Source organism: Eupeodes corollae, chromosome 3 (assembly GCF_945859685.1).
Source record: "Eupeodes corollae chromosome 3, idEupCoro1.1, whole genome shotgun sequence".
NCBI lineage: Eukaryota > Metazoa > Arthropoda > Insecta > Diptera > Syrphidae > Eupeodes > Eupeodes corollae.
The window spans coordinates 139,294,290-139,319,131 of NC_079149.1; the positions used below are offsets into that span (position 1 = coordinate 139,294,290).

At 35.2% G+C, this 24,842-nt stretch overlaps 1 protein-coding gene across 6 annotated transcripts in view; it reads right to left on the reverse strand.

The window, feature by feature from the left end:
* Nucleotides 1-24,842, reverse strand: part of LOC129949411 (muscle-specific protein 300 kDa) — a 116,945-nt gene that overhangs the window by 19,736 nt on the left and 72,367 nt on the right. Inside the window, exon 18 of one of the 6 annotated variants that reach the window (XM_056060856.1) lies at nt 89-23,107. The exons of the other annotated variants lie outside the window; for them this stretch is intronic. Coding sequence (XP_055916831.1) covers nt 89-23,107 — 23,019 coding nt within the window. The remainder of the gene's footprint in view (nt 1-88; nt 23,108-24,842) is intronic. 6 annotated transcript variants of the gene reach the window in all.

Genomic DNA, 24,842 nt, shown 5'->3' on the forward strand with positions numbered 1-24,842 from the left:
TACTTAAAAGCCAAAAACAAATACCAAAACCAAACAAAAAAGCAGCAAATAAAATAGCTACAAACAAACGAAGACTCATCGTTATCACCTTCTGTTGATGGCTGTATTCGAGGACGACATCCTTGGAGCCTGAAACGTTTTCTAATGCCGTAGATGAATGCTCCCCAGGAGGCGCAGTCACCGTTGTGGTGGTAGTCTTTGTCGTCCTTTTGACGATTGAGGGTTTGGTTCTTGATGGAGCAATTTCGGGTGATAAGAGCTCATCAGTGGTTGTAGTTGTGGTTGTTGTTGTTTTGGTTATGATTTTCTGTTCTGGGTGCATACTTTCGGGTAAGACTGTTTCTGTTTTAGTGGTTGTAGTGATTTTTGGCGACATCGCAGGAGCAACAGCGATATGAGTTAGTTTAGTGCTAGTCAGGGTGGTTAATTGATCCCCAGTTGTAGTTAAATTTTCAGTTACATCGGGCGTTATTTTTGCAGTGATTTCGGGGTAAAACACTGATGTTGGAAGGATTGTGGGTGTTGGGATTACATTAGGGATAACATTAGGGATAAGGTTTGAGGATATAGTTGCGATAGCAGCTGTGGTAGTTGTTATTTTTTCTGACAAATCATTAGTATTGGGTTTTTCTTGGTTTTCGTCTAGAGCAATATAAGTACTTTGTTCGCGCCAATTTGCAATACCACCAGGAAGATCAGCTGACATGCTCTGTGAAGCGCAACTCATGCTACTTTGAGTTTTCGAAGTTGGCGTCACCGTACCACTTGAACCAGTGCTCCCAGGACTATGATCATCATCGTCGTCACTATCATCATTTTTCTTTTTGAAATCGATAGCAGGTGTTTGTTTGTTCTCGTCCTCGTTCTCGTCCTCGTCTTCTTTATTGTCTTCGTCTACTTTATCTTCGCTAATCATATCACTAACAAGTCGCACAGGACATTCTACTTCGTATTCATTAAATTTGGGGCGCACTGGAATAGCCAGATTTTCAATATACAAATTCTTACAAAGGCGTGCATTTGCATCATCTTCTACTGTTTCTAAATCTTGTTTATCTATGTGCACCATATCAGTCTTATTTATTTGCTCAGAAATTTCAGATTTTCTGATCGTGGAAGGAACACTTTGGCTTTGCATTAATAAAACCCAACTGGCTTCAAACAAAGCCAGAGAGGAAAGATTTGTTCGGAAAGAGTCGCGATAGAGGTTAAATAGAATTTCGTTAGATTTCGAGGAACAAGTCGTAGACTCAATGCTTTCTATAGGTTCTACGGGTTTATTTTCCAATGATTCTCTACCTTTAACGTCATTTAAACTATTAATGTCAGAACCATCTAAAACAAATGACTCAAGATCTAAATCAAATGTACGATCAATAATATTCAAATTTTTAGTTTTAGGTTCTATACTCGTAGATAAATCCTGTTCTATTTCATTCAATGGCTTCTGTAAAATTTGAGTAGTTCTAGCTATTGCTTCTGTGATTTTCTTAAGAGCATCACTTTCGCTTGAATCAGAAGAAACACTGTTTAATTCACTTGATGAGTGGGTAGGTGCAGGACACATTTGTAAAATATTTTCAGATGGTGTTGGAATAGGAGTAATTGTTTCCGTAGTATCGAAATCTTTAACTGGCAGATATGTATCCGCTACTTTAGACTCGGTTATGTAGCTCACAGTGGTTGACCATGTATTTTCAGGTACGTTGGTTATAGAAGTATAGGCGTATTGATTTTTGTCAATTGGTGTATCTGAAAATGATCCAAATTCGTAATTTTCAGTTTTGATGGGTTCCTCGATTGGTTCCTTGAATATATCACTGACTTCATTCTTTTTAACATCTGTCTTAACTTCTGAAACATTTGAAGCATCTGCTATTTTATTCGTTTCTGTTTTAGTTTCAGCATTTGTCGAAACTACTGAAACATTTGAAACACCAGCAGTGATACTCATTTCTATTTCAGGGCTAATTTTGGCTGTTTCGGAAACCTGTGATATATTTTCTGGTAACAATTTACTAGTATCAGAAGTCATGACTGTTGGTTCTTGTTTTGAATTAGTGATTTGCTCAGGAACTTCGGATCTGGTGGTTTTAGTAATAATAACTCTTGTTGAGTTGTCAGTAAAGAAAACTTCTGCGTCGAATTTATCAACTGGTAAGGCTGTTTGATCTTTTTCCAGCAAAAGAGTACTTTCAAGTCTTGAAGTAGTGGGTTTTGTTGAGTCTAGATGTTTTATGGACTCCTGATGTGTAGGTTCTAATTCTTCAGAAGATCCTGATGTTTTTATTTCTTCGCTTTCAAGCCTTGAAACAGTGGCTTTTGTGGAGTCTTCATGTTTAACAGACTCCTGTGGTGTGGATTTAAATTCTTCAGATGGTCTTGGCGTTTCTATTTCTTCTTGTATGATTTTGGCCTCTATTTTGATGTTATCAAATTTAGGGTTTATTGATTCAATAGCCTGTTTAACTGTTGAAGATTCTCTTGTTAAAATCTCTGGAGTTTTTAACTCCAAAACTTGAAGTGGCTCATGATGTAATTGGTCGCATACCTCCAATGATTCTGGTTTTGCAGTCTTAACTTGGTCTAATAACTCAAATGATTCACTTTTTTCAGTCCTTGTAGTTTTTAAATCCTCAACTTCAAGTGGATCTTGAAGTAGCTGATTAGATATCTCAAATGATGCTTGTTTAATAGTATCAGGAGTTTTTAACTCCTCAACGGAGAGTTGCTTTTGAATTAACTGGTCACATACCTCAAATGATTCTGGTTTTACAGTATCCGTAGTCTTTAATTCCTCAACTTGAAGAGGATCTTTAAGTACCTTTGTTGATTTTTTAGCTTTCTTTTTATCTTTAGAAAGTTTTGAATGCACCTCAGTTGTTTCAGAGTGTTCTAATTGTTTATCATTAGGCTTATTCTTAGACATTGTATGTTTTGTACTCTCTAAAGAAGTTTGATCTTCTTTTGCTGGAATTTCTAATGGACTTGTGAAATCGTTTTGTGCGAGTTCTTCTTCTTCGGCCTGCATTACTACAGATGACCAGGACAAGAGTATATTATCATTAGTCTCAGTCGTAGGGGTTTTAGAGCCTCCTTCAATGTTAGGTTCAATGGATACTGCATTAACTTCTTCTTCTTGTTTTTTAGCATGTTTTTTTGGTTTATTTTTCTTCGGCTTCGACTTTGTCTCTTCAGGTACCTCAATTACTTCTTTTATTGGCTGTTGCGATCTCGATCGTGATCTTCTTCGATGCTTCTCTTTCTTAGAAATACATTCAAGGAAGCCTTCAGCATCCAAAGGTTGTTCTATTTCATGGCCGTAATCACTTGACTCAGTAACATGAATAATTGGGCGCACTTGTGATCTAGAAGCTCTTGAAGATACATTTGATACCACTTCTGAAATTGGCGTTATAGACTGTTGCTCAGAAACGTTTTCTTTGACAATAGTTGCCCATGATTTGTTAGATACATCATCCTGATCCAAAACATTTCTCTCAAACGAAATATTGTCTTCGGTTGTTTTTAAATCTTGGATATGGTCAATTAAAATTTTGCTATGTTTAGGAATATTGTCTGGTATTTCGGGTTCAGAAACTATAACATCTGGTTTAAACTCAATGCGTACCGTTTCCTCTTCCATCTGCGTGTCGCTTTCAATTGCAATAACATCGGTTGTATCTTTGTGAACAATTGGAGTGGTTTCTGTTTCGTATACAATAGGTTCCGTCAGAAGACCAGACTTTCTTACGATTTCAGCATATGTTTCACCCAATTTCCATACGTTTGGTGTAGATTGTTCGTTAAGTTCTTTGGGAAGGTTGTCTTGGTTTGATTGAGTGGGTTTATCTAAGTCCACCTTCTTAGGTTTTTTCTCTCTCTTCCAATTTTCAGGCTTTTGTTTTTCTGTAAGCTTTGTTGATATTTGATCTTTGTTACTGTCTTCTTTTGAGGCTTCTGGGAGAAGTTCAACCTTTATAATATCTTCATCTGCACTAGAAGTTGTTGGTCTCAGTAAATTATCTTCAATAGGTGCGGTACTTTCATTATGCGTTTGGAGTGCTTCCTTGTCGATTATTGTGTAAGACTGCATTTCTACTATTGGAAGAGCACTAACTGTAGATTGTTTATCTTTTGATTTAGAACGTTTATCGCGTAAGTGTCTACCACTTTCAATGGGTATTGTGTTTTTCTGTTGTTTCTTTGATTTTTCTTTGAGCTTCTGTTGTGGAATATGTTCCTTTTTAACATCTGAATCTGTTGGCTTGCTCAATTTTTCGTTGTTCGCTGATTCGATATTCTTTTCAATTTGTTCAATAGTAGAAACCCCTTTTTGTTCTGAAGAAATAAAATCTTCAGTTTGCTTAACTATGGAAGACCAAGACATTAGAGGTTGTGAAATTGTATCTGGGATGAACTCTGAAAACTCTGCTATTTTCGATTTTTCAGTATTCTCTTCAGATTTTTTGACTGGCAAGTACTCAACCTCGACTTCAATTGGATCCTCTTTGATTAAAAATACATCTGATGAAATTGATTGGGGGACCATGGGTTGAGATTCGTCTCGATTTTGTGATGATTTAGTGGTTTGCTTTGATGTCTTAACCTCAGTTATACTGTGAGTTGTCGTTGGCTCCGATGTACTGTGTTGAACAATCGATGACCAAGATTGAGATGATTGAACAACTGGTATAATTGATGAACTTGGTGTGATTTTTGTTGAAGGCTGCTCATTTGTTTTGCCAATTACTTGCTCTGCTAAAGCTGGCTTCTGATTGTCTTCTTTTAATTTTTCATTTTTCACTCTTTCAATCGATTCCGGTTTGTTCATTTTATGCTTTCTATTTCCTGATTTTATTTCTTTAGGTTCCGAAATAGTTTCGCTAGTCACAACAGATTTACTCTTTTTGGATTTGGGTTTAATATCACTTTCTGTGTTGAAAACTTGTACGCTTTGTTTGTGATCTTTTGAACTCAATGTTTCTTTTTCATATATTTCTTCCTCTACCAGTTTAGACCAAGAGAAGACCATAGGAGAAGATGATTTTTCATTTTCTTCTGAATTTTCAACTGATTCCAAACTAATTTCTGAGGTGTTCGGGACTTGTGGAATAGTTTCAATATTTTCATCAATTTTGGTGGTTTCTACTCCGCATGTTCTTTCTGGCTTTTCATCTGATTGAACTGGATTTAAATTAAGGGAATTATGTGAGTCATTAACTTCAGAAACATCTTGTGTTGGATTTTGTTCAATATTTGTAATCACAATTTCTATTTCTACTTCGTCTTGCGCACCTTGTTTAAGAATATGCTCAACAGGAGTGTCATCTTCGACAGTTCCGATATCTACCGATAATGGTTTTTTGGTACTTAAGAAACATTCTGGAACGTTATCATCTGGAATTTTATCTGAAATTGGTTCTGGTTCCTCAACGGAAAATATTGGGGTTCCAGAAGGATCGTTCTTAACGGCTTTAAATGTTGATTGATCATCCTTGATGTCAAGAGACAGTAATGTTTTTTGTTCGACTAAATTAACTGGAACCTTCAGTTCTTCAGAGCAGATGAGTTCAGTAGTAATTGTGCTTGAAAATGATAAACTGGGAGTGAAAGTTTCCTTAGAACTATCCTTATATGATGCAGTTGTAGTAACAGCTGAAGCTTCAGGAATTTTCTTTTTTCTAGGCTCACTTTTACTTAGCTTGTTTGTTTCAATTATAGTTCTGGAGTTTGTTATTAATTTATCAGCTTCTTTTAATGGATTTTTAGATATATTGATATCAGAAACTAATGGCTCCTGTTTAACTTCAATCAGTGGAAGTTTAGGGTCAGGTGTTGTTTTTTGAGAAGGTTGTCCAGCATGTGCGTCTTCTTGAACCACTTCTCGTTCTACTTCAGAAGTTGGTTTTGATGGACTTTGATTTAATCTCTGTTTCTTGGCCTTGTGTTTTACTGGTGTATTTGTTTTGACTGGTGTATGGGAATCGGTTTCTAATTTATTTATTTTAGTTGGTTTACTATCCAAGGCCTGTGGGAACTTAAGCTGCTCGTTAGTAATAAATTCTGCAGTAGTTGTCTTTACAATCGTCGCCCATGATGATGAAGGTTTATCAGTTTGTTCTTCAAATGTGTGCGCTTCTGGAATCAGATCAGTTTTGTCTTCTAATCTAACAGCTTGAATTTCTGCGGCCTCAATTGGTAATTTATTTTCTGTCTTCATTTTTCTTGGTTTCTTTGGTTCTACTTGAGGAATTCGAGTTCGAGAATCATTTGATGGAACATCTACTACAACATCAGATGCTATTAATTCATGTCTTGTTAAAGGTTCAAGTGTTGTTTTCTCAGCGGAAGGTAATTCAACTGCATTGGCCTTAACAACTCTTGACCAAGAAGTTGAGATTATTTCTGTGGACTTTTCACAAGGTTGAGTTGGTGGTTCATCAACCATTTCTTCTGTTCGATCCACTTCGGTTTCTGGTTCAAAAGTACTTTTTATTACACTTTCTGTAACCTTTTTCTTCTTAGACTTATTTTTATTGGTTTTCTTCGTTTCAGGGTGTGAATGGGTTGTGATTGCATTGACTTCAATAGTCGGTTTTTCAACAGTAGTGATAACGGGTTCAATAACTTTGTCAACTAAAGTCTGAGGAAGTTTAAGTTGCTCAACAGCTGTTGAGTTAGTAGTTGTTGTCTTAACAACTGTCGACCAAGATGTTAAGTGCTGAACAACGCTATCACCGTTGGTTTGAGTTTGTGGCTCCTCAAAAGTTTTGTCTTCCAAGGTATCGACTCCTGTTTCTATTTCGTGAATGTCAAGTGTTGAAACCTCAATAGGCTTCTTCTTCTTTGATTTATTTTTATTTGGTTTCTTAGTTTTGACTTGCGTTTGAGAATCAAATATTAATTCTTGATTTTGAATCGTTGGTTCATCATCCGTGGTGTCATTGGGTTCAATTAAAGTCTCAGATAATTTGGGTTGTTCAGCAGAAATAAATTCAGCAGTGCTAGTTTTAACTATTGTTGACCAGAAAGTTGATTGATTTTTGGTTTCATCGTCAGTTGGCTTGATTAATGGTTCTGTAGCAATTTCGATTTCTAAAGGAATGTTTTCACTTTCTAATGAGAAAGAGTCTTTTATTGGAGTCTCAGAAGATTTTTTCTTTTTGGGTTTATTTTTAATTTGTTTCTTGGTTTCGTCTTGTTTTTGAGAGTTTGCTGGTGATTCTTGAGGTTCAAAAACTGATGTATCTTTTTCAGAAATCGCAGTTGCCTTGTGCTCATGTTCAACTGGCTTCTCAGGATAGTTTGACTTTACAATAGTTGACCAAGAAGTTGTAATTTCTTCACTCTTCTTGCTAATCGGCTCAGTAATTGGTTTTTCTATAGTCTTATCTTCTAAGAGATGGACTTCCGTTTCTATGTCGGAGGTGTGGGGAATAAATGTCTCTTCTGGCTTTTTCTTTTTAGACTTATTTTTGGATGGCTTCTTTGATCCCACATTAGCTTCATTATTGGCTAATTGATTGACTTCAAATGATGGTGTATTATCGTTGGTGGACTCAGAAACAATAACTTCTTGTTCGATGACTAAAGCCTTTGGATAGTTAGACTGCTCAGAAGAATTTGTCTTTAAAATTGTCGACCAGGAAGTTAAAGGTTTAACGGCTTCCTTTTCTTGTTTCTCAGTTATTAGTTCCTCCGCAGTTTTGATTGGTGAAGGAGATACTTCGTTCTTTATTTCGGGGGACACAATAATTTTCTTCTTTTTAGACTTGTTGTTACTCAAATTCTTTGTTTCATGTGTTTGAGAGTCGGTTACTGGTTCAAGGATTTCAACAGTTGATTTTTCATCTTTGATAGCATAAGAAACTAATGGTTCAACTTTATTTGAAGGCTGTGAAAGTCCATGTTGTTCTGCAGAGATAAATTTGACAGTAGTTGTCTTAACAATTGTCGACCACGAAGTTTGCGGTTGTACATTTTCAGTTTCCGCAACTTTTTGAGTTTCGCAAGCAACAGCTGTTTTTTCTTCGGGCAATAATTCTTTTTCATATGCAGGTGTTGTTGCAATCGAAACCTCTAGAAGCTTCTCATTTTCAGCTTCTTTATCACTTGTTAGATTCTTCATTTCAATTTGAGCTTGAGAATCAGTATGGAGTTCTTTAGGTTGTTTATCATCCATAGTTATATCTGATACTATGAGTTTATGATCAATCAAAGCGTGTGGATGTTTAGGTTGATCAGCAGAGATAGTTTCAGCTGCGGTTGTCTTAACTATTGCCGACCACAAAGCAGATGGTTCTTCAGTATGTTGTGTCTTCAATGCCGGTTCTTCAATATTATAGTCTTTATTAGAATCAACTTTCGAATCTAGTTGAGATACATCTTTAGTGGAAGGTTCAAGTATTTTCTTCGTTTTCTGCTTATTTTTACTAGCTTTCTTTGAATGAACTGGTGTTTGAGAATCATGGGTCAATTCATCGATAACAACAATTGGTTTATTATTGGTGACATCAGAAACCTTGATATCGTATTCAACTTCAGCCTTTTCAGAAGAGATAAATTCATCTGTCTCAACAATCATTGACCAAGAAGCTGGTTGTTGACTTGTGCCCTTTTCATTAATTTTGGTTGTTGTTTCTAAAACAGTTTTGTTGTCCATAGAAGCTATTTCTTTGTTTTGTTTGGAAGTGTCTTCAAAAGCCTCAAGAATTTTCTTCTTTTTGTGTTTAGTTTTGCCTAATTTCTTTGTTTCAACATGTGTTTGAGAATCGGTTGTTAATTCAATTGTTGGTTTGTTATCAATAGCGACATTGGAAACAATTTCTTCAGATTCAAGTAAAGTTTGTGGTACTTTGGATTGCTCATCAGATGTTATTTCAGGAGTTGCCGTCTTAACAATCGTTGACCAAGAGGTCAAATGTTGTTCAACTTGAATTTCATGTGACTGCATTGATGGTTGGTCAACATTTTTGTCTTCTATGTGAGATACTTCCTTTTCTGGGTTGGAAGGATCTGCAATTGGATTATCGGTAGAATTCTTTTTAATAGATTTCTTTTTATTTGACTTTCTTGGTTTGTCCTCAATGATGACATCACTTATGTCAATTTGAGTTTCTTCAGAAGGTTTGTGTGTGTTGAAGTCAGGTTTCAATGGAGTTTCCATGGGCTTCTTTTTATTTGACTTATTTTTACTAGGCTTCTGTATTTCAATTTGTGTTTGAGGGCCAATTTTTATTTCGTCTTTTTCGGTTTCTGGGTTCTCATCTATTGAGGTTTTAGTTGTATTTGTTTCCTGTTCAACAAACGTTTCTGTTAGTTCAAGTTTTTCGGTAGAAATAAAATCAGCAGTTGCTGCCTTCATAACCGTGGACCAAGGAGTTGTACATTGTTCAGTAACCATATCTTCATTTGTGGAATAATTTTTAGTTGATTTTAGTTTATTATCTGGCTCTACCATAACATCTTGTTGTTTTGATTGAATCTCCCGAGGAACAACTTCCTTATGGACTGGTTCATATATGTCTGACTGTTCTATAGCCTTAATTTCAATTGCTTCCATATTCTCCTTCATTTCATTCTCATCTCCAAATGCAATATCGGTTTTTTCTATAACCTTAGATTTTTTCTTTTTATTTGAAGGTACTTCGACAGTTTTCTGTGAGTTGTATGTATGAGTATCTTCTAAAACATCAACAGAAGAAACATGTTCTATGAACGTCGTTTCGTGTTCATGCGGCAAATGAGTAGCATCTGTTGTAACTATTGTTGACCAAGAAGCACTCGGAGATATGGCCACATCTTCCGGTAACTTAATATGAGATGCATGCTTTGGAGTATCGTCCTTCACCACTTTGATTTCTTCTGCGGTAGTTAAATCAACAATGTGATTTTCCTCAGGTTCGTTTGCTGTTGGTAGATGAATTGTTTTAGAATCAATTTTGATAATTTTGTCTTCTCTAATGTTTTCTGGAGGTACTACAACAGGCTCTAATTTGTTTTTGTTTTCAACAACAGTGGTTAAACTTTCTATCGGTTTACATTCTTCTTCTTTCGTAGCAGTGGTAAGATTCTCAAATTTACTTATGGTTGATTTATCTTTGTCATCTTCAGATTCGTCAATGATTTGCTTACCTTTATTTTCTAAAGGTTTTTCTTCCATTGTGATATCAGTATGTAGTTCACTTTCTTTGAAGGGTTCCTTTTCAGAAATCTTTTCAATAATTTCAACATTTTCTGTAACAATTTCTCGTATCAAACAGGGTGTACCATTTGGTTCTTCTACCTCAAGGTGTTCTGTTTCAAAAGAAATCGGTTCATCCTTTTGTGTATGTGATTCAATTTCTGATTTTTTGTGGATTTCTTCAGCAATATTTGTTTTCAATTTATTTTCAAGCTGGCGTTCTTTTAAAATATTTATTTGCTCTGAAATAATAAATCCACTTGTTGTTTCGGTAATTGTTGAGATAGTTTTGTTGATATTATGACTATCATTCTTTTGCGATATGACGGTATCGGTTGCTATGTTTTCGGACAAGGTTGGAAGCTCTAATGAGACACTTGATGATTCTAATAACTTGTGTTCATTAAGAGGGGAATCTTCATTCTTTTCGGCGATCACTTGAATTAAATTAGTTGACCAGGAAACCTTTCGTTCTTTTTTCGGAATAGGCTCCAATTCTGAGATTTCTTCAGGTGCATTCTTCCAAAACATAAAGTTACTGAAGTCTGGATCTGTAGGAGAAGCTAAAGATTCTTGCAATGAAATTTGTTTTTCTTTTTTCAAAGCAAACTCGTTTTCTTCGCTTCCCTTTCTAATAGGATTTTCAGGAGTTGTTTCAACGATGTCTTCTGTTGAAGTCGTTTCAGGTTCAATTTTGGGCTCTGTTTTTAAAGCATGTTGTTTTTCGTATTCAATAAATGTGTTTGCTTCTAAGTCAGGAATGGATATTTGGGGTTCAGAAATGATATTCGTCGATTCATCGTTGCTCTGCTTGTAATCTAACGTATCAGTTTTAACTGTTTCCGTTGAAATTTCTTCTTCTTCTATCAAAGCAGGTGTTTCAGGAGTTGTTTCTTTTATTAAAGTCGCTTCAGGTTCAGTTTGGGTCTCTGTTTTTGAAACATGTTGTTTTTCATTATCAATAAATGTTTTTACTTCTAAGGCAGGGATGGATATTGGTACTTCAGAGATGGTATTTATCGAATCGTCCTCTTTTTGTTTATAATCTACAGTATCAGTTCTTACTGTTTCCGTTATTTCTTCATCTATTCGCTCTAAATTCTTTGTTTCAAGAATATTTTCTTTTGATTCCGTAATAATGGTTGAATCAATAATAGGTAGATCTTCGATCTCCACTGGATTCTCATTTTTGGTAACATAGACTTCCTCCACATCTATAGTTTGATAGGATTCGCTATAGCTCTCTAATTCTTCTGAAACATTTTTAGATGAAGTAATATCTTCATCAGATTCATACTCCAAAAGTTCGGCCCATGTTTTTGGAACTGGTTTTTCTTTTTGATCAGGTTTTTTAGTCGTAACTACCAAGTTGTGAACATGTTTAGTGTCAGTTATGGGTTTTTGCACAATTTTCTCCTGAACTACAATTGGTTTTTCAACAACCTTTTTTGGTACCGCTTGTGGCTTGTCATTAGGTTTTCTATCAGCAAGGGGTTTCTGTTGACTTTGATTGAATGTTTTATCCACTTGTTTTCCAGAAACTTGTTTAACAGAAGGTGTTTGCGTACTGACAATAGACGCCCACGTTGGGCCAGATGATTGGTAAGTTGTTTCAGCTATTTTAATAGAAGGTTGCTGTTTTACTTTATGTTCAACCTTCGGTAAATCAACTACTTCAAGGGAAAGCAGGGGCTTTGGCAAAACAACAGAAGAATGTTCAGTAGGTACAATTGTTTCTGGTAAAGTACTTTTTTTGGGCTTTTTCGACTTTTTACTTATTTCTTTACCACGTTTCTCTTCAGCTTGTACTGGCTTATCTTCTTTTTTGGGTTCAATTTCGGTCCAAGAATCTATTTGGCTGGCAACTTTAGCCCATGTCAAGCCTTGTTCAACAATAACTTCTTCTTTAAGGTCAATTGAAGGCATTTGAGGAGTGATAGTGCTCTGTTGATCTTCATCACTTAATGTATCATGAGTACTCTTAGGCTCTTCGATTTGCTGCAACTCAACAGTCTTACGTTTTTTATTTTGGATTTTGGTTGATTTTTGCGCTGGATGTGATCTTCCGGACTTGTTTCTCACATCAATCACAGGTTTTTGCTTTTCATCATGTTCACTTGGATTTTCAGGATGCACTTTAGTTTTGTCTACCTTACTTTTCATTAAATCGGACTTCATTGACTTTTCCTTTACTGAATCGTCCTTGCGAGGAAGTGTATTATCTTGCCACTCTCCTGGCTTTCTAACTAACGATGCCCAAGTAAATGATTCTGTTTTATCACTTTCTTCTAGTTTTTTTTCATCAATGGGACTGCTTGTTAGTGAGGAAACTATTTGTTCTTCCAAATGTAATGCGGAGTCTTGTTCTTCAGAATCTGAATTCGATTTCACTGCATCAACTTTTTCATCGCAATCAACAACTTTGGACAATTTTTTTTCTATTTTTACTTTTTCTTTGATTACTGGGTTGGATTTAGTCTTTATCTTCTTTTCGTGTTTCTTTGGAGATTCTAAAATTTCTTTCTTTTCAATAACTTCTTTTTTCTTAGGAATAGATTCAACCCATTCTCCTGGCCGACTAACAATTGAAGCCCATGAATTTGGATCTGGAGTAACAATAGTCTGTTTTATTGGAGAAGACACTGGTTTTTCTTCTTCTTCACCTTTGACCGATGGCAAAACTGGGTTTATTGCTTCCTCCTCTGAAAGTTTCACCACTTTTTGAAGATTATTGTTTGATTTTTGTTTTTTCGATTTCCGTTTTTGCTGTTTGTCAGTAGTTTTGTCCTTAGATGGCTGTTTATTTTCTTCCAACTTATTTTGAGGCACATCTAAGGCAACACTTACGCTACTAACCTTTCCGTCGGGTTTTTTGATATTTTCGACTTGGCTGCATTCAATTATCGAAGTACTTAAAGAGGGCTGCATGGAAGGCATATATTCTCCGAAAAGTATATCGGCATAGCTCTTGCCATCTGATTTTCGAACAGGTTCTTCAGATGAAACGTTCTTTTCAATATCCATGTATTCCTTTCTACTCTCTGCTTTTGGAATATGGAAAGGCGTATCAGAAATCATCGAAGGATTAGAATCAAATGTTTTATACTCTGGCTTATCGGCAGATATAATGACTTTTCTTTCAGATCTAAGAAATTCCTCAGTTTTATTTGCTTGTAAATTACGCATAAAAGCTGGTGTGAACTCCGGAGCATCAGCTGATAATTTAGAAAATGTTGGCGTACTATTTGATGGAATAGAATCTTCTAGTACACTTGACCACGTATCAATTACTGATTTCTCATCATGTAAGGGTTGGATATAGTCAACCTGCTGCCTTGGTTTTTGAGGCATTGAAAATTCGTAAATTGGCTGACCATGTTCATTTTCCATGACAATTTTTCGCGTTTCAGTTATAATAACATTACCAGAATTTTCTTTTTCAATAACTCTTGAACTAGTAGTAATTTGAACCTCATCAATTGTTTTTTCTTCAGAAAGCTGTGGCTTTTGGGCATTTATTTCTTCACCAACTGAAACAATTTTGTTATCTGATGATGAAACTATCCAATCATTTGCAGAGTCAGCCATAGGAAGTACACCAAAATCGACTTTGTTTGGTCTACTCGGTTTAAGTGATTTTTCTACTTCTTTTTCGGCATCTAACGATACTTTTTCCTTTTCTACGTTCTCATCAACTAATGTTTCAAACACATTATTCATAGGTTCCACTCGCTTGACAATTTTCTTTGGAGTTTCTACTTCTGATGGTTTCTCAGTTACATTTGGTTCCAACGTGGTTTTATTGGATTTAAGCTGTTCAACATTATCTTCTTCGTCTGATGAAAAAGTCATTGGCTCATCAAGAACATCCATCCAAGTATTTGTAGTTTCATCAATAGGAAGTCCAACATAGTCAATCTTTTTGGGTTTATCTGATAAATCAACAGGTATTTTTGATTCCTCTGTCACTACATTTACCGATGAAGTTATAAGCTCAGTTGCTTTTACATTTTCAATTTGTTCGACAACATTCTTTGAAGCTTCCACTTCTGATGGTTTCTCAGTTACTTTTTGTTCCAACTTGGTTTTATCGGAAATAAGCTGTTCAGCATTATCTTCTTCATCTGATGAAAAAGTCATTGGCTCATCAAGAACATCCATCCAAGTATTTGTTGTTTCGTCAATAGGAAGTCCAACATAGTCAACCTTTTTGGGTTTCTCTTGTAAATCAACAGGTATTTTTGATTCTTCTGTCACTACATTTACCGATGAAGTTATAAGTTCAGTTACTTTTACATTTTCTATTTGTTCGACAACATTCTTTGAAGCTTCCACTTCTGATGGTTTCTCAGTTACTTTTTGTTCCAACTTGGTTTTATCGGAAATAAGCTGTTCAGCATTATCTTCTTCGTCTGATGAAAAAGTCATTGGCTCATCAAGAACATCCATCCAAGTATTTGTTGTTTCGTCAATAGGAAGTCCAACATAGTCAAGCTTTTTGGGTTTCTCTTGTAAATCAACAAGTATTTTTGATTCTTCTGTCACTACATTTACCGATGTAGTTATAAGTTCAGTTACTTTTACATTTTCTATTTGTTCGACAACATTCTTTGAAGCTTCCACTTCTGATGGTTTCTCAGTTACTTTTTGTTCCAACTTGGTTTTATCGGAAATAAGCTGTTCAGCATTATCTTCTTCGTCTGATGGAAAAGTCATTGGCTCATCAAGAACATCCATCCAAGTATTTGTTGTTTCGTCAATAGGAAGTCCAACATAGTCAACCTTTTTGGGTTTCTCTTGTAAATCAACAGGTATTTTTGATTCTTCTGTCACTACATTTACCGATGAAGTTATAAGTTCAGTTACTTTTACATTTTCGATTTGTTCGACAACATTCTTTGACGTTTCTACTTCTGATGGTTTCTCAGTTACTTTTTGTTCCAACTTGGTTTTATCGGAAATAAGCTGTTCAGCATTATCTTCTTCGTCTGATGAAAAAGTCATTGGCTCATCAAGAACATCCATCCAAGTATTTGTCGTTTCGTCAATAGGAAGTCCAACATAGTCAACCTTTTTGGGTTTCTCTCGTAAATCAGCAGGTATTTTTGATTCTTCTGTCACTACATTTACCGATGAAGTTATAAGCTCAGTTACTTTTACATTTTCTATTTGTTCGACAACATTCTTTGAAGCTTCCACTTCTGATGGTTTCTCAGTTAATTTTTGTTCCAACTTGGTTTTATCGGAAATAAGCTGTTCAGCATTATCTTCTTCGTCTGATGAAAAAGTCATTGGCTCATCAAGAACATCCATCCAAGTATTTGTTGTTTCGTCAATAGGAAGTCCAACATAGTCAACCTTTTTGGGTTTCTCTTGTAAATCAGCAGGTATTTTTGATTCTTCTGTCACTACATTTACCGATGAAGTTATAAGCTCAGTTGCTTTTACATTTTCGATTTGTTCGACAACATTCTTTGAAGCTTCCACTTCTGATGGTTTCTCAGTTACTTTTTGTTCCAACTTGGTTTTATCGGAAATAAGCTGTTCAGCATTATCTTCTTCGTCTGATGAAAAAGTCATTGGCTCATCAAGAACATCCATCCAAGTATTTGTTGTTTCGTCAATAGGAAGTCCAACATAGTCAACCTTTTTGGGTTTCTCTTGTATATCAACAGATATTTTTGATTCTTCTGTCACTACATTTACCGATGAAGTTATAATCTCAGTTGCTTTTACATTTTCTATTTGTTCGACAACATTCTTTGAAGCTTCCACTTCTGATGGTTTCTCAGTTACTTTTTGTTCCAACTTGGTTTTATCGGAAATAAGCTGGTCAGCATTATCTTCTTCGTCTGATGAAAAAGTCATTGGCTCATCAAGAACATCCATCCAAGTATTTGTTGTTTCGTCAATAGGAAGTCCAACATAGTCAACCTTTTTGGGTTTCTCTTGTAAATCAACAGGTACTTTTGATTCTTCTGTCACTACATTTACCGATGAAGTTATAAGTTCAGTTACTTTTACATTTTCTATTTGTTCGACAACATTCTTTGAAGCTTCCACTTCTGATGGTTTCTCAGTTACTTTTTGTTCCAACTTGGTTTTATCGGAAATAAGCTGTTCAGCATTATCTTCTTCGTCTGATGGAAAAGTCATTGGCTCATCAAGAACATCCATCCAAGTATTTGTTGTTTCGTCAATAGGAAGTCCAACATAGTCAACCTTTTTGGGTTTCTCTTGTAAATCAGCAGGTATTTTTGATTCTTCTGTCACTACATTTACCGATGAAGTTATAAGCTCAGTTGCTTTTACATTTTCGATTTGTTCGACAACATTCTTTGAAGCTTCCACTTCTGATGGTTTCTCAGTTACTTTTTGTTCCAACTTGGTTTTATCGGAAATAAGCTGTTCAGCATTATCTTCTTCGTCTGATGAAAAAGTCATTGGCTCATCAAGAACATCCATCCAAGTATTTGTTGTTTCGTCAATAGGAAGTCCAACATAGTCAACCTTTTTGGGTTTCTCTGGTAAATCAACAGGCATAGTTAATTCTTCTGTTACTGCATCTACCGATGAACTTATGTGTTCAGTTTCTTGTACATCTTTGGTTCCCAAAACCTTAGTATTAAAAGTTATTTGTTCAGAGTGTTCGACAACATTCTGAAGAGATCCTAAGTCAGAAGGTTTTTCAGTCACATCTTTTTCCAATTTCACTTCACCTAAAATAAGTTTTTCAGGAATATATTCTTCAGATGTGGGGGGTGAATCAAGGAATGGTTTTATTTCTTGCTCTGAAGGCTCTTGAAGAATTTTATTTTCAACTTTAGTATCACTAATTATTTTCACATCCTGAATTTGATTTAACTGCTTTTCTGATTCAATCGAAAGTGATTTTTCAATAGCACCTTTATCAGTCACATTATCTAAATCTATCTTATTCTTTTCAGTTTCATAATTTTGTGTTAGTAAAGTAGCATAGAGGCGTTCAGCCTTGGTAAGCAGTGAAGTATCATAAGAAGACACTTCGAAATTGTAATGATTAGGTAATGCTTCTGCATTTGATGGGCAAGTTCTTACCTCTAGTTTCTCCACTTTGATTGTATCGGTTTTTTGTGAGTCCAGGGAAATCGTATACTCTTCATCGTCTTTATCCTTACTCTTTACCTCTCTATTAGAAACTCTGTAGTACACAGCTTCTGCTCTATTTAAAAGCATTAAATCATAACGTGGCACTTCAAAACAATTAATGGCATAATTTATTGCTAGCCTAGGTAATGGTGCAAGATTAGCTGATGTTAATATGTTACTGACATGGCTAGTTGATTCTTCATTTAATACGCGCCTATCGCTTTCTAGTATCAAACTTTGGGTCTGTAAGGTGTTATTTGTTTTGTTAGTATGAGTTTTTAATATAAGGTCTGTGTTGGGTTTAGTGAGAACATCAACTGTTATATTAGATGGCTCTTCTTCTTGGCCTTCTGGTAATCTGTCTTCGGGATGCAAAGTTATGCTTGATTGCATTGAACCTATTTTCTCGGTATCTTTCTTTTCGGAAATTATATTTTCAGATACCTCAGAGGAGACACTTGTTGTACTGCTTGTTTGCCTGCGTTCTTCATTAATTAGTTCCTGACTTAATGAATACACAGTATCTAAACTTGTTTTATTAGTTTCGTTTGTATCTACTGTAATTTCACTTGCGTCGGAGTTATTGTCTTCGCTGTACTTACGGAACTCTTCCGGTATACCTGGTCGTTTTTTCTTATCTTTTTTAGAAAGTTTCTTATGAATCTCCTCAAATAGCTGTTGTTCTTCACAAGTCATATCGTCAGGCAGAGTAGATTTTTTTTTCAACTTCGAGTCATCGGATAATTGGTTTGACTTGTCCCTACCTTTTTCTCTGAGAGAAAGCTGATCTACAGTATTGGACCCTATATAAACCTGTCCTAGCTCATCACTCGAATTCTCCGACGAAACGTCTTCTGAAACCGTATTTCTTATTTTCAGAGTAACATCTGGAAGATGCATATGCATTTGAACTAATGGGTTCTTAAGCCTTTCTTCGTGAGTAATGAGTGATATCTTTTGTGTTCTACCTTTTGACAATAACATGTCTGATTCTTCTTCGCTCACAACAACAACCTGATAAGGATTTTTAAATTGATTACTTTTTGTCGTAACGGTTTTGTATTTTGTTGTCGTTTGAGTCAGAGTCGTATGCTTGTCAAAACTATGATCATTTTTGTCATGGAAATTATTTACAGATGCAATTGGCTCAACAACGCTCTTGTTACCCGCTTCACCAGAGGAAACAATTTGAACTTCATTATCATTTCTATTGATTTGGTTACCCGTTTCATCAATATTGCAAATTGGTTTCGAAACATCTTGAACTGCTTCTCCTTGTTTGGTACTTTCTGTGGATTTTATAGCCTCAGTTTTATTCGTCCTTAAGGTACTGAATGTACTCTTTGATTCTTCCAATGCTATATTTGTATTAGTTTCATTTAACATTGTTTGGCCTAAATGCGTTTGCTTTTGATCTTTAAAGCTATCTAATGTTGGTATTCTTTCGTCAGCTTCTAATTTTTGACTGATTCCTTGAGAATATTCAGTTTCACAAACTTTTGTAACACTTGTTGTCGGTGACAACTCTGATACCACACTTTCAATGTGCGGCTCATCTTCAGTGATATTTTCAATTATTTCTTCGCCATCTGCCGTGATTCTTTTAACGATTCGCCTAGTTTTTACCGTAGTCGTCTTAACGACGCTTCCATATGTTGTTTTTGATGTTACAGAAGAAAACCCTTTTTGAACACTACTTGAATCTGTTGTTGTGTACATTAATGAACTTGTTTCAGGTGGATAAGTTATTACTTCTTCAGTTGTTTGCACTGGTCCTGGGATGACGTTATTATCAACTGCAACTGATTCTGGAACTTGTGTAGATGAAACAAATGACACCTTTGTTTCTGAAGTAATCGGGCTAATCTGAGTTTCAACTGTTGCTATTTGTGGCTCATCTTCAGTTATACTCTCGATTGTCTCCTTGCCGTCCGAAGTAATTTTTTTAACAATTTTTCTTGTTTTAAGGATTGTCGTTTTGACAATATTTCCCTGAGATATTGTGGAAGAATGAGAGGTATAACTTTCTTGGTTAGCATCTTGTTGTGAAGTGTTATTTAATACAGAATTATTTATTTCAGTGGGCAGGTGTTGATCAGGATTTTGTTTATCAATATTTACGTCAATGCCTTGCGAAATAATTTCATATACTGGTTCATCCTTAGCAACATTCTGAATATTTTCTACTGTTCGAAGATTTAAAGTCTTTTCTTCAATACCATGACTTTTCAAAGGACTTGTACATTCGACTTCTGATAATGTTTCTATTTCCAAATCGTCGTCTTCTTTCTTTTTCTCGTCTGCAAGGGTTGGTATACTTTCCAAAACTTGAACTCTTTCCGTAATTGTTTGTCTCTGGGTAGTTTGACTTTTAACGGACGAATGTGATGTTTGGCTGCTTTCCACAAATGACGTTGTGGAAGTCGTTCGACTTTCTTTAGGCTGAGAAGCATTCGATGTAGTGTCCATCATCTGCTTATCATTGGATTTTGTTAGAATTTTGGATTCAGATTGAGTTTCTTTTGTGGGAATATTTTCTTTTATGTTTCCACTAAGAATATTCTCTGCACCACTAAGACTTTCTTCAGAACGATGTCCAATATTTGAGGAACGTGGCTGTTTTTCAATTTCTCGAACATCTTCATTGACAGTTTTTTTGTTGGTTTTTGTCTGTTTTGATGATTTTTCTTGGTTTTTCTTAGTTGTTTCCACACGAATAGTTTCGGGTTCATTTTCTGTTTTGTGTCCACCTTGAGAAGTCGTTTTTCTTGTTATTTTTGTTGTCTTCGTTGTTGTAGTCTTCACAACTCCACCGTCTTGTACTGTTTTATTAGGTTCATTGGATGTTGGTTGTGTGACAAAAGTGTCAGTTGTTGTTGATGTTTCTATTTGTGGTTCGTCTTCAACAACACTTTCTTCGCCTTGAGAATTAATATGTTTGACTGTTCTTTTTGTTGTTGTTGTTGTTCTTACAATACCAGTCGCTTGCGTTTCGAAACTTGAATGGTTTGAACTTTTACTTTCAGAAATCGTAAAAGTCTTTACTTGTGGTTCGTCTTCCACGACAGTTGTTTTGTCTGGGGAATTGCTTTTTTGAACAACTTTTTTTGTTATTTTCAAAGTTTTACTGATAATATTTTTGGATGGACTATCAGTTTGTTCAGAATCTTCATAAGTTAGAACTTCGGATGGTTTATGCTTTTGTTTTTGTTTTTTGTCTTGCTTGGAGACGTTAAACTCTTTTTTATTTATGTTTGGAGTGCTTTGATCTTTCTTTATGTCGGGAATATTTTCCACAACAGCTAATTCAACGGGTAATTCTCTTACATCAGCTAACTCTTTTTTCGTTTTAAGTGATTTTGTAGAAGGCACATTGTGTTCTTCATTTAAAGACTTGGACTCAGTTTTGGAGCCACCCATTTTGCGGGTTCTTCTCTTTGATTCCTTTTCCTCACCACTGCTTTCAGTGTCTATGTGTGTAACTTTAGTTTCTGTATACGTAGATCCTTTTTCAGTGTTTTGTGAATCTTCTTTGGATTTTCTTACGCTAGTTTCTTCCTCGGAAAGCCCAACTCTCCCCTTTTGTTTAAGTTGAGCTTTCGAAGTTTGTTTTTCCTTAATACTACTCTTGGTTATCGCAACATTAGTCTTAGAAGTTGTTACCGTAGTAGCGGTAGTTTCACCAGAAACAACCGGCTCTACATATTTACTTTGCTTCGTTTTATAAATATCTTTCGTCTTGGATGATGTCGCTTGCCTTTCATCGGGTTGCTTTTTGGAGCGTAACCTTGATTTTGGGTTTGGAGCATATGTGTCCTCTCTTCTCTGAATTTCTTTAAAGTCCATGGAAGGAGACTTTGCTCGTTGCCTGGCATTATTCGTTGTAGTTGCAGTTTGTTGGAATTCGTCCCGAACATATTTTGTCGATTGATGCTGAGTTATGGATGTTTCGAGTTTACCTCGTTTAGAATATTGTGGCTTTTGTTCCTCACTATTTGTGGATGTTACAACGGATGTTTGTCTTGGCTGTTGAATGCTGGATGACTGGAAAACTTGTCTTAAATTAGTGTTCATTTGACCGAACAAAACTTCGGCATATGTACTTCCGTTTGAGGAACTTGGCTTAGATGTAGCCGGTTTATCAGTTGATGAGGACTGGAACTGAGAATCTGAAAGGTTTGTTGGATGAACATATTGTTGCTCCTCTTTGTCTTGAAGTTGTGTTTCAAAGAAAGTTGGACTTGAATCCTTTTTAATTTCAACATCTATTTCATTCATGCTAAACTGTCCGAATGTTACATCGGGTCTTAATTCTGGTTCCAATAATTGAATGTTTTGCATGTCTTGTTGATGAACTTGATTAATGTCGTACTCTAATGGTGCGTCCGTAGTTTGCGTTACATTAGCTAACGTGGAGATATTTACACTTGGTTCTGGCCTTAGGGAAATGTTGTCATATTGATAAATTTGTTCACTGAGCTCAGTTGAAGGAACAGCAAGAATTGTGCTATGCTCAGGCTGCTGGTATGCTGGCAGATTAATCGAGCTTGCGTCCAAAGGTAAGGCTTCACCTTGAGGGAAGTATAACTGAGGTTGATCAGAATAAATCATATTTGCACCTGTTGTCTGATATTGGTAAGTATCAATACCGGGTTGTTGATAATAGCCCGCCATAGACTGACCAATAATCTGGTAGCCTGGTTGATATTGAGCTATATTGTAACTACCATATGTAGGTTGAGTAGTTTGTTGAGGCTGATATTGTAAAATTTGTTCATAATAGTTTGTTTGAACCTGTTGAGTTGAATATTGCCATGAAGACTGATCAGTCGTTAGTGTTGTTTGGGCAGATTGAGTAGGTTGGTATACTTCAAAATTTTGTTCTTGATACGTGGTAACATTTGGATAAGAAAAGTCTTTCTCGGGGAGGCTGACCTCTTGCTGTAGAGAACTGTAATCTATTGAAGTAGATCCTTGCTCTGGTTCCTTGTGGACATTTTCATATATTACAGCTTCTGTTGACGGTAAGCTTACCGACTGAATTTCTTTGTCTTGGTTGTGTTTAACACTCAATTGTTGTGCCAGCATTTCTTGCCGTTGTCGTTCTAGTTCAACACCACGCAGTACTTCAGCATAGGAAGTAGATCCAGGAGCCCAAATAGGACTTCTTGAGCGGGCTCTCGGCTCAACTGGAACATATAAAGAGTTTTTCGTTTCACTCGATTGCAAATTAGTGGTATTTTCAGTTCTCGACTTTTCAAAATGTTTTCGCCTAGGAGATCTAGCCCGTCTTATTTCGGGTTTTTTCGGTTCGGACGATTTTTTTTCTTGAGCGATAAATTCGTCTATATGCACAACTGGTTGTGAATTCGGTTCAAAAACTTGGGCTTTCTGTGATGTACTTTGAATTTGGAAAATTTCTTTTCTTTTTAATTCTTCTTCGAACAATAAAGAGTCTGGTTCATCAGATTTTTCAATTTGTTGTTGCTGTGGTGGAACTGATTTCTCTTGATCATATGTAAGTTCAAATTGTTGTTGTTCCCCTGGCAAGTTGTAAGATATAATTGGCTTTTTGGGTTTTGAAATTTGTTCTTTCGTTTGGTCGAGCGCAAACTGAAGTGGACTTGATCTACCTGACAGCACTTCGGCATAAGTAAAACCCAATTTAGATGGTTTTAAGAGCATCGATACAGCTGAAGACGTTGTTACCACTGAATTTGGATCCAGGGTGTATGATAAGGCGGCTATCACATCATATTTTTGTTTCATATCATCGATTGTTGTTCGAACAGCCTGCACGTAGAAAATGGAATTGAAGAGATGTGCCAAATTGGTTTTAGTAAGATTCGTGATACAAAAATTTAAAGAATGTAAATAATTTGCCTAATGCTCCTAACTATTCCTCTTCTTCTAATCTAGTAGTCAATTTCTAAATGTCTTCACTTTAAAAATAAAATTCTATTTCTCATATTATTTTTGCATTTATTTTGGTTTTATTTTCATAAGTTTATTCATTGACATGGAAGAATGAAGATTATTTTATTGTAAGATCATACATATATTTAAGTACTAATTATATCTTTAGTTTTAAGTAGTGACTTTAAGAATTGTTTGGGAGATAAACAATACAAATAAAGTGATTTTTTAATGGGTCATTAGGCCATTCTAGTCTTGATTATACTTTTTTTACTTGAATATTTTTAAGGACGATAATATTGATATCTAAATATTAAATTTATTTTAAGGTTTAAGGCTATGATTAACTATTTAAGATTGCATCGTCCGGAGTGCCCCGATTTATGAGTAGTTTGATGCGTTCATTGCGGGCAGTTATTTTAGAATGGAGGTTCTTAACGCGTTCCCGACATGCCTTTTTCAAGCAATGATTGTTTTTCAAGACAGATAGTAAATATTTTTGGCAATAAGCACCCAGATACCAGAGAAGAAGTCATTTTTAGTAAAAGATGTTGCGGTTTGTTTCAAGAGGATAAGTTATCGAAAGGTTATTTTTTTATTTGTTATTATGCACATAACAAACAATAGTTAATATTGATGGGATTACATTAATTTAAATGTTAGTAATTGAGTGAACACATTATTTAAAAAGAACAAAAGCAGAGCAGGGTGTTTTGTATAGAGTTTTTGTTTATATATTATATATTTTGTAGGTTTCGTTTTTATTTTATGAGAAGATTGACAACACCAGAATAATTAATGAAAATAAAAGAGGAGAAAAATAAAGGTAAATAAAATTATATTATGAATTAAATGCAAAAATTAAATTTATTCTTTGTAAACTAAATACTCATACAAATTAAAAAGGAAGTAAGAACAAACCAAATCGTACTTTTTAAATATTTCAAAAAGCTATTCCATTATTATAAAAATGTGTTTTTGTGATTTATAAAAATGATGATGGGACGAAATGAATAAATGTGTGAAAGAATATATATTAATACTGAATCAATGGCTACATCATACGTATATATTATAAAACCCATCACCATGTTAACGCTACGATAGTTTTATGAAAATTCACGCGAAAATGTGCTATTTTACAAAATTATGAGTAAATGTAAACAAACATGGTGATTGCAATCAAAACGTGTTTTTTATTTGTGAAATTTCACACACATCATTTCTTCTTTACATTAATTTGTTTTTTTTTTTTTTATTTTTCAGATTGCTTTCATAAAATTCAAAAAGACATGAATCATCAGCAAATGTATTTAATGATTTGACTGACGAACTAACATTTAGTGATACCACCTATGATATTGGCACGGTAACCCAATAAATAATGTTAATTCGAAGACAACATATTTGAATTGTCAAATGAGTGGGTGTTTTCTATTTATCCTGCATAGAAACCAACCAAAACAATTAAAGTCTATGCGTGCATTATATCTATTAATAAAGTCATTTTATTTTCACTAAAAGCAAACATTATTCCCACAATCATAATTTGTAGTATTGTTTGTGTGTTTGTCTACGAACCTTATGATTCACGAAAGACTCTCGGCTCGTT